The 9,807-nt window shown below is 55.8% G+C and overlaps 1 protein-coding gene across 7 annotated transcripts in view; it reads left to right on the forward strand.

Annotated features, from left to right (window-relative positions):
* DHRS12 (dehydrogenase/reductase 12) overlaps positions 1–8,567 on the forward strand; it is a 40,714-nt gene extending 32,147 nt beyond the window's left edge. For 5 of the 7 annotated variants that reach the window (XM_025262954.3, XM_006051906.4, XM_044926790.2 and 2 more), the window contains 5 exons: positions 1,299–1,360; positions 2,616–2,720; positions 4,314–4,404; positions 6,928–7,065; positions 7,920–8,567. In XM_025262954.3, coding sequence (XP_025118739.3) covers positions 1,299–1,360; positions 2,616–2,720; positions 4,314–4,404; positions 6,928–7,065; positions 7,920–8,029 — 506 coding nt within the window. In that variant the 3' untranslated portion in view covers positions 8,030–8,567. The remainder of the gene's footprint in view (positions 1–1,298; positions 1,361–2,615; positions 2,721–4,313; positions 4,405–6,927; positions 7,066–7,919) is intronic. The other 2 variants (XM_025262955.3, XM_044926792.2) reach the window with 2 other exon arrangements.
* The last annotated feature ends 1,240 nt before the right edge of the window (positions 8,568–9,807 follow it).

The following is a 9,807-nucleotide window of genomic DNA, read 5'->3' on the forward strand; positions in this document are numbered from 1 at the left end:
CCCTGGTCGCGCCGCGGGCAGGTGCCAGCCAGGACTCAAATCCAGACTGCTGGCTCCCCCAGTGCCCTCCCCACGGTGCCAGGCTGCTCCCGTGAGCTTGGGTGCAGGGTGGGACACGTGCTGGGCTCCAGGTGGGGAGAGCTGGTCAGGCATGAATTGAGGAGTGACTCAGGAAAGAGTCCGGGGCTTTCATTTAAACCCACTCCCCCTCCCCCCACCACCCCGTAACACAAGGTAATATATGTTCATTGTTTGGGGAAAAAAAATACAGATAAACATAAGAACATAGACATAACCTGGTGGGTCAGACAGTAAAGAATCCCCCTACAATGCAGGAGACTGGGGTTCCTTCCCTGAGTCGGGAAGATCCCCTGGAGAAGGGAATGGCTACCCACTCCAGTATTCCTGTCTGGAGAATCCCATGGACAGAGGAGCCTGGTGGGCTACAGTCCACAGGATCGAAAAGAGTCAGACATGACTGAGAAACTAACACTTAGACATAATAATTGTCCACTCAGAAAGAAGCATTTTAAACATTTTAGCGCACCAAAATATCATCCTTGCAGATACTTTCTCATTTTGACACACCTTTTTTCACAAAAATGGAATTCTGTTCTTCCTGCCATTGTATAATGCTTCATTCCGTATACTGTGAATATCTTTCCATGTCAAATAACACTTCAACAGTATCTTTCTCATTTCATTAAAAATGTTATATATATGGCTTTATGATTACAGAAATAATCGTAAGATGCTATGCTCATTGTAAAAATATTCAAGTTCAAACCGTACAGAAATGTCCAGTAAAGGAAGGAAATATTTTATTAATCCCACCCTTGGGGCCTGAGCTGTGTTGCTGCGTGTCCTGTTTCCGCTTCATATTTTTCCATGTACAGGCTAGACCTAAAGAACACGTGTGTCTATATACATTTTTTTTTCCTCCTCAAAGTGGGCTCACAGACTGTTGTGCAGTTTGCTTTTTTTCTTTCTCTGGTGTGGACATCTTTTCGTCTTGGTGTCTGAGGTTCTAAGGCATCTTTGTTCCAATCCTGGGGAAAGGAAACCTCTGTGAGGCTGGAGAAGGGACAGGCTAGTGAGTAACGGCAATACAGGGCTGGTTCCATGCTGAAATAAAAACCCTCCAAGAGGAGGAGACTGCGGCTCAGGCAGCCACTTGCTGCTCGCCTGGAGGAGTCAGGTAAGGGCGCCACCTTGCCTCCACCCCAGGGCCATCTAACAGGAGGGGTCCCGGCCCCCGGCGGCCCCCGAGACCTCACGAATGCTCTGTGCCCCCCCAGGTGTATATGTTCTCACAACCGCCCTGATCCCTGTCTTGGAGAAAGAACACGACCCCAGAGTGGTGAGTTGACTTTGGGGATGTCTTGTAAGTCAGCAACTCTGTCCCGGTTGGGCAATCAGTGGTCCTACATTTGCGGCCCCAACTGTCCCGAGGTGGGGGCGTGCTGTCCACGTCCACAGTCAGGGCCAAATTTGGCCCCCAGGGTCCAGAGGCCTTGAGGTTTGATAACCTGAGATCCAGCAGTGGTGCGCCGGCCCAGGCAGCATCCAGGTGGGTCTGGGGAGTTGCTGATGCAGCGGGCAGGGGTCCAGGCCTAGGTGAGGGTCGGCCTGGGGCTTTGTCCCATGGACACGCATACTTGCGGAGCTCCGGAGGCACGGCCTGGGCTTCCAGGATGCCCCTTCTGGCAGTAGAGGCTTCCTGGGAGCCGGCTGTCCACCCAGCTCCCTCTTGCTCTCAGGGGCTCCTCCACGTCCCCTGCTCCTGCCTCTCATCCTGGCTGGGTTGTTGCACACAGAGCCCATGAAAAGGGAGGCAGAGCCATGCAAAGGGCCACGTTCAAAACCCCAGCCCTCACCGAAGTCTCCTCCCCAAAGTCATCCAAGAGCTGGCAAAGCACTGGGAAAGGGGGGAGTTGGGGAGGCAGGCAGGGGTGGGTGGGTATACTTCCTGGAGAATCTGCCACTCGAGTGGGAGGGGACAGCTATGGAGTTAACGGCTAATGGGTTAACATGACAGAAATGAGAGAAGTCAGGAAGAGGGCAGTTTATGCAGGCTGCCTTCTCTCTGCTGTGGGGGGTGTGGGGGGCAAATAATGACCTCCCTGGATCCCCGAGGTCCAGGTCCCAGTTCCTGGGGCTGTGTCACCTTGACGTGGCAGAAGAGACTCTGCAGATGTGATTAGTGAAGGATCATGAGATGGGGGGTGGGTTTCGTGGATTATCCAGGTGGGCCAGTGCAGCCCCAGGGTCCTCAGAAGAGGGCCCGAGTCAGAGGAGACGTGAGGATGGAAGCAGAGGTCGTCAGGGTGGTACGGCCACAAACCGAGGCCTACGAGTGGCCTCCGGAAGCCGGAGAAGCCAAGGAGTGAATTTCCCCCTCAAACTGTCAGAAGGTCTCTGCTGATACTTCGATTTTAGCCCCACAAGACACATTTCAGACCTCTGGCTTCCAGAGCTGGGGGGAATTCACCTGCGCTTTTGTAAGCCTCTTAGTCTGTGGTCATTTGTCGCAAGAGCAATAAGAAACAGATACACGGAGAAGGGGGATGGGAAGGTATTACGAACTTTTCTTCACAAATCTCCATTTACTGCAGATAACAGTGTCCTCTGGAGGAATGTTGGTTCAGAAACTGAACACCGATGACCCGCAGTCAGAAAGGACAGCGTCCGATGGCACCATGGTCTATGCACAGAACAAAGTAAGCGAGGGGCTGTTCTCAACACGGTCTCCTGGGCTCTTCTCCATGGAAGGCTTGTTCTGGGATACACAATGGCTTGGATCTAATTCCCAGAGCACCTGAATGTCCCTCACAGGAGAGAAAATCCTCTTCTCCATCAGAAGGCCAGCTCAGCTCTGCCTGGACCAGGGTGGAGGTGCAGGGCTTCAGCTCACCCCAAGGAGGAGCCACAAAAGCTGCCACCTCTCTTCCCGAATATCTCAGACCCACAAAGAGGGTGGTGAGAGCAGGTGATCCCCACAGCAGGACCCAGCAGAGGCTCCTTGTCCTGCGTGGCTCAGAGAGGAAATGGACCCAGGGGGTACCTTCTCTCCCCCTGGGCAGCCCCTGCTCACAGGTTGGATGGATACCACCAGAACCGTGCTGGGTTTCTGGCTCCCTTTGTGGGGTATGCCCTCAGTTGCTTCAGTCGTGTCTGACTCTTTGCAACCCCATGGACTGTAGCCCACCAGGCTCCTCTGTGCAAGGGATTCTCCAGGCAAGAATACTGGGGTGGGTTGTCATGCCCTCTTCCAGGGGATCTTCCCGGCCCAGGAATCGAACCTGTGTCTCTCATGTCTCCTGCACTGGCAGGCAGGTTCTCTACCATTAGCGCCACCTGGGAAGCCCCACTGAGGGGGATGCACATCCAGTTCTGAAGACACGGAAGTGCAGAGGTCTGGTCTCATGGCCACTCAGAACAGAAAGTTCTGTGTCTCAGCTTATCACAGCTGTTCTAGGAGCCGGCTGTATACCTGCCACATTCACCGTTCCTGCCCTTCAGTTCACCTGGTGGGGGGCTCCCTGGTGGTTTGTGAAGCTGCCCTCGCCCACAGTTTCCCTCTTGTTCACAGGGGAGTCCTGTCCCACCCCCCTCTCTCTGTACCCCGGTTCTCTGCCCCACTTTCGCTCACCAACCCCCAGACCAGCTCCTGGTGGGTGACTTGTCATGACTCAACATCCCACCAATCAGAGGCACCAGGCTTCTCTACAGATTTTCGAGGGAACCTGGGGACAAAGCACTCACTCCATAAATGGGGCCCAGGTGGAGCTCTTTGTAAAATGTAATCTAACCGCCCTGGGAGGGGGCAGTGGCCTCCACACAGCTGAGGCTTTATGTGGGGGTACTTGGCGATTTTTAAAGAAATTTGCAGCAGATGCATTCTCTAAGTCTCTCAGGACAGTTCCCACACTCCAAGGTTCCTTCACGTGTCCGCAGACACCCACTCAGTGCCTGCAGGGCGCGGGGCCGGGGGTGCTCTGTGCTCCCACCGCGCTCGCGTCCAGCAGCAAATACATTAACAGCGAGAGGGCGCTGTGGGTGTACTTTCCTCGGGGGAGGGAGGAGGAAGCCCCCAGGCCACGGGCAGCCTCATTCCTGCTGCTGGTCTGTCTGCGTCTCAGATGGCGGGGCCAGGACGCAGCCCTGGGTCACAGCCAGAGCTCGCTGGGTGAAGAGCCGATGATTCTAGAGGAAGTTGCGATCTGACTTTGTGGAGGGCGGGGGATGGGGGCTCTGCACACCCTCAGCCCCCCTGCTTCCCCCTTCCATCTGTTTACCCTCACCCCGTCCAGAGGCAGCAGGTGGTTCTGACGGAGCGGTGGGCCCGAGCGCACCCAGCCATCCACTTCTCATGCATGCATCCCGGCTGGGTCGACACCCCAGGTAGGTCTTTAAGTTCCCTGCTGCCCACGTTTCATCTAAAAATATCTGGGCAGCCGCAGGATGGACTCTCCCCAGGAATGACCTAGAACTGGTATCAGGAGGATGAGGAATGGCTTCGTTTCTGCGGGAGCTGGGCAGACTGGGACTGGGGAGGGAGAAGCCTGGTCCTCAGAGGCAGAGTTGGTGTGGTCAGTCTGCTCAACGTGTGCATGGCCCAGGGAGTGGGTGGCGCCCGGGTTGGGGTATGGCTGGGGACCCCTCCCTTGGGACAGAGGGTGCTTGGTCCACACCCAGTGTTATGGGATATGCTGGGGACATGGGGATAGGCCAGGCCACCTCCCCACTGCCCGGGTTTCTAGAAATAGTGAATGCACAAGGGGAAGTAACAATCACTAAGGGGACAGGTGGAATTCTCTGGAAGCGTGGAAAAAGAGGGAGGGAGAACAGAACTCTCTGCGGGGTCAGTCCCTCCCACCTCTGAGACCTCAGCATATCACTTGGGCTCTGTAGCTCTTTCCTCCTCCCCCAGCAAGGGAACTGAAAACAGCAGCCGTGGCAGAACGCCTGGGACACTTGAGGGCCCAGAGCTGCTCCCAGCGCTGTCTCCATACCATCACCTGTGCCCTCACCCCCTCCTGGGGTGGGCACTACCACCATGCCCATTTACATTTGGGGAAACTGAGGCACACAGAGGGGCTGGGACGTCCCGGCTGGGCCTGGCCACAGTCTAGTGAGAGGCAGGCTCTCATACACTTGCTGTCACCTTCTGAAAGCTGGTTTAGCAGAGGCCTTAATATCTGTATCTACATCCTTGGAATTCATCCTAAGAGATGCGGAAAATGAGGTTGCTCGTCCCAGCACTGGTGCTCGGAGAGTAGGTTGATAAATTAGGGAACACCTGCACGGGACATCTGTTCAGCCCTGAACACCGCTGCGGATACATGTCTATGGGAAGCAAATGGTGCTATCTCATTAAATGCAGGTATTGGGCCCTCAGACCTTACAGCCTTCTGGTCTTATTTTTGATACACCCACATCCCCATGGAGAAGGGGGTGCATCGTGCTCCATTGCATCCCACGGAGACCAGGCGGGGAGAGGTGCAGCAGGCCCGCCTGCCGGTTGGGGGCGGGGGGAGCTGAGGACATCTGGCAGCCTCCTGTTGTAAATGGAAAGGGGGGGTGTCCTCCGCCGAGCACCCCAGGAGGCCCTCGGGCCAGGGCTGTTGGGAGATGGCGGCTTTTTATCTTGTGTCACTTCCTGGTGGGAGACATGCCCAGCCTTGCCTGACCAGGTAGCTCCATCAGCCAGTGGAGAACCACCAGCCTCTCATCCCCGCAGGACATCACCCTGACAGTCCTCACATCAACCTGTGCACTGGCCGAGTCTGCGCTCCAAGGTCACCACCTGAGTCCAGCATCTGGGTCAGGGTGTGGTCAGCCATCTGTGGTCCACAGGTCACAGGACCAAGACTGGGCTTCTCAGAGGCTGCTGACTGGGCCTCAGTGTCCAGAGGGAGGGCTGGGGAAGGGCCTGAGCCCACAGACACTCGTCCTCCCCGAGTGGTATGATGTGTGTGTGAGAGCACTAAGTCGCTTCAGTCGTGTCCAACTCCTTTCGACCCTGTGGACTGTAGCCCGCCAGGCTCCTCTGTCCATGCGATTCTCCAGGCAAGAATGCTGGAATGGGTAGCCATTCCCTTCTCCAGGGGATCTTCCCGACCCAGGGGTTGAACCCATGTCTCTTACGTCTCCTGCACCGGCAGGTGGGTTCTTTACCACTAGCGCCACCTGGGAAGCCCAACGGGGGACTCAAATGCCTTCTGTTTACTCATCAGAAGTATTCCCTAATTTTCCCACAATAAGCAAGTACTGTTTCTGTAAAGGGAAAAAGAAAAAAACATTTATTTTTAAATTTTGTTTTAGATGATCCTTTCTCTGAAATCCTCTGATCTCATTACATCTCTCCAGTGTTGTTTTCTCTGCTTTCTTTTCTTTCTTTGGCTTCATGAGGGAACAGTTGTGCTTCCCAGAGTGCTAACTGTAAAGACTCTGTGTTCCCCGAGGTCTGTGGGAAAATGGGGGTGTGTGTGGGGGGTGGTGTAGTCTGCAGCCAGTGCTGGGGAGGATGAGGGAGAGGGAGGAAAGAGTCCCTTCCCTTGTTCCAACACGCCTCGCTGAAAAAGCAGAGAACACTCTCACAGCCCAGAGGACACTCAGCCTGGATCCTGGGAGGATCAGATGCCTTGAGACAGATGGGTCCCCCAGGAGGGGGGGAGTCTGATCCCCTTTTGCCCCCAGGTGTGACCCTCATTTCTTAGGATGGGAATCCGGAGGTCCAGGGGATTTTGCTCCCAGGGGACAGGCCTGTCTGGGCCGACAGCCTGCATGAACACTGTTTTGAAGTGGAAAGAGGGCAGTTGGTGATCTCATTCCATCTCCGCGTGGTTATTTTGGTATTAAAGCAGCCAACTCAGTTGAGGAGGAGGGCGCTGTCCTCACGGCCCTGCGTGTGCCTCCCTGCAGGTGTGCGGCTGTCGATGCCGGGCTTCCACGCCAGGCTGGGGGCCAGGCTGCGCTCCGAGGCCCAGGGCGCGGACACAGTGCTGTGGCTGGCCCTTGCCCCCGCTGCCACCGCCCAGCCCAGCGGCTGCTTCTTCCAAGGTGACTTTCTCTCTGAACCACAGCCCGAGGGTGTCTGGAGGTGGACCCTCCTCTCTCCCTGGTTGTGTGGGGAGGGGCTGTCTCCCTTCCCCTTGATGTTCTGGCCTGCCTTCGGGGGACGGCTCCTTGGCCTGTTATTTTGGGAAGGGCCTCACCTCTGGCCCTGCACTCCCGGCTTTTTGCATCCGCCTTCCCGAACTCAGTGGGTCCTGTGAGGATGAAGTAAGTCCTGGGGTTGTGACCCCCGACTTCAGTGTCTTGGGCACGGCTGGACCTGTGGGGCACCTCGGAGATTGGAAGCTCCTTTCCGGAGCCCAGGGCCTTGGAGTGAATCTCTGCTTTTCTGTTGCTGGGGGTGGCTATCTGTTCAGCGTTTGCTCCCTACCCGGGTGGGATCCCAACAGGCAGATCCGAGAAGAGTGGGCAGGCTGAGGAAAGAAGGTGGAGGTTCCCCTCCCGCCTCGGAGGTGGCCACGTTTGCGTGAGCCATGATGGAACTCTGGGGACCCTGTGGTGACCAGGAGGGTGGCCGTACCCTCTCTCACTATCACCTGCCAGACCAAATATGCCACACTCCAGGGTCCCCGACCCCCACCAGCCGGCACCCAGGCCTGGGGACCCTGCCCGCCGCCAGCCAGCCCCCTGGAGTCCTGCCGCCAGCTGGCAGTGCTCAGCCTGCCGGCCGGCCTCAGCCTCCCTTCTGCAGCACCTCATTGTCCCCGCGGACCCTGAGCGCAGGGGCGGCCGACCCCCTTCCCGTGTGGGCCCCCACCCCCGGCAGGTGGCCGTGAAACGACTGACCCGAGGCCCGGCCCTGCCGCTCACGACTTTGTGTTTCTCTCTCACGTTTACAGACCGGAAACCGGTGCCCACACACTTGCCTCTTGCGAGGACATCGTCCTCACCGGCCGAAGAGGAGAAACTCATTGAGATCTTGGAAGAGCTGGCTCGGAGATTTAAATAGCCCAGGCTAGACCCAACACGGAGCCGGAACTGCCTCAGGAAATACGGCAAGGTGCGGACCAGTGGCGAGGAGACCCCACTGCTCCTTCCCCGCCGTAGACCGGCCCATCTTCCACGGCTGTGCTTTGAGCTGGTTTCCTCTCCATCAGGAGTCACAGAAATTAGTCCCGTTCTTTATATATAAAGCCTAGTACTGAAAGCTTGACTCACCACCGCCTCATGGGACCGCAGCTGGGTTAACTTACCCTCTGGGGGCCTCATTTTCCCTGTCAGCGGAGATTAGAGTGCTCCCTACCTCATGGGGTGGTTTTAACGATTCAGTGAGTTACCACTTGTAACGCTCTTAGCAGAATGCCTGGTATGTCATAAAGACTCGATACGTGTTAGCTACTAACATCAGCATTTAACTGACAAGTGTGCTAAAATTCATGGGGGGAGAAAAAAACCCCTAAAGATTACCCCCTGTAGCAATGAGGAGTCCAGGATGGAAACTTTTATTTTAAAATACATGATTGCGGCTGAGAGCAAGTGAACCTTCATTTTCCGCAGTAGCTTCTTCTGTGTAAATCTCCTTGATTTGTGTGTGATTTTCTTGAAGATTCCGAGTCACTGTATCAGGGGAGCAGGGCCAGGAAGGGGAAGGAGGGGATGCTACACTGCCCTGGCCTGGCCCTGAGGCTTCAGGGGCAAGGCGCAACCAAGGGTCAGTGCTTATTTACAAGCAGTCACTGGAGGCCTGGTTTACAGGTGCTCAGATTAGAAGCGGCTTCAGTTATGCACTTGGCAATCTGGTGTTGCCGTTTGGTAAAACTTTTAAATTATTTGCATTTTATGTCTTAGTGAAACCAGGGAGAGGTCTAACACAGTCGGTGAACAGATTTAGGAAAGCTCTACATACACTCTGGAAGTTCAAAGGGAAATGAAGTAACTCGGCATCAACGGAGGAGGAGGACCCGGGGAAGGGAAGGCACAGCTCAGCCAGTCCCACCATGCCGGGCCTCGGAGATGCCTGAGGTGCTCAGATCGGGCGCTTAGCCAGGGAGCTCCAAGAAAGGGGCTTTTTGGTGGGTCTGCCTGGAAGAGCGGTGAGCACCGGCTCCACCAGCCTGCATCTCTCCCTTCCTGACGGACAGTAGGGGGCGCTGGAGTGCTGGGTGTGGGTGGAGCTGTGCTTTGACAGGCAGGCTGGAGGAGGGGGGCCATTCAGCTGCCCCACCCACTGGCCCTTCCCAGGGGGCGCTAGTGGTAAAGAACCCACCTGCCAAGGCAGGAAGTGTAAGAGATGAGGGTTCCATCCCTGGGTAGGGAGGATCCCCTGGAGGAGAGCATGGCAATCCACTCCAGTATTCTCGCCTGGAGAATCCCATGGACAGAGGAGCCTGGTGGGCTACAGTCCAAGGAGTCGCAAAGACTTGGACACGACTGATTTTCACTTTTTTCCACTATGTGAAAGATAAAAAGGACCACTCAGCCAGCCCTGGTGAACAGCGACGCAGGGCTGCTGGGGTGCATGTGGTCACAGGGCACAGCTCGACAACAATAACATGACCACAGGAAGGTTTCCACAGAGATTTATTTTAAACCGTGGCGGTAGCTTGCATTGGGTCTTGACACAGGTCATGGCTACACACACATTTTGGTTAGAGGGAAGCACAGAGGGAAAGTGAGTAGAGTTCAGGAACATTCACAACATTCAGCAGACATTTAACGTTGTGGGAAATCCTGGCTCATTCCCACCGAGTCACATTCAGGAAGTCAATGTCAAGACTGCTTGGTCTG

Source organism: Bubalus bubalis, chromosome 13, assembly GCF_019923935.1.
Source record: "Bubalus bubalis isolate 160015118507 breed Murrah chromosome 13, NDDB_SH_1, whole genome shotgun sequence".
In the NCBI taxonomy this organism is placed as follows: domain Eukaryota; kingdom Metazoa; phylum Chordata; class Mammalia; order Artiodactyla; family Bovidae; genus Bubalus; species Bubalus bubalis.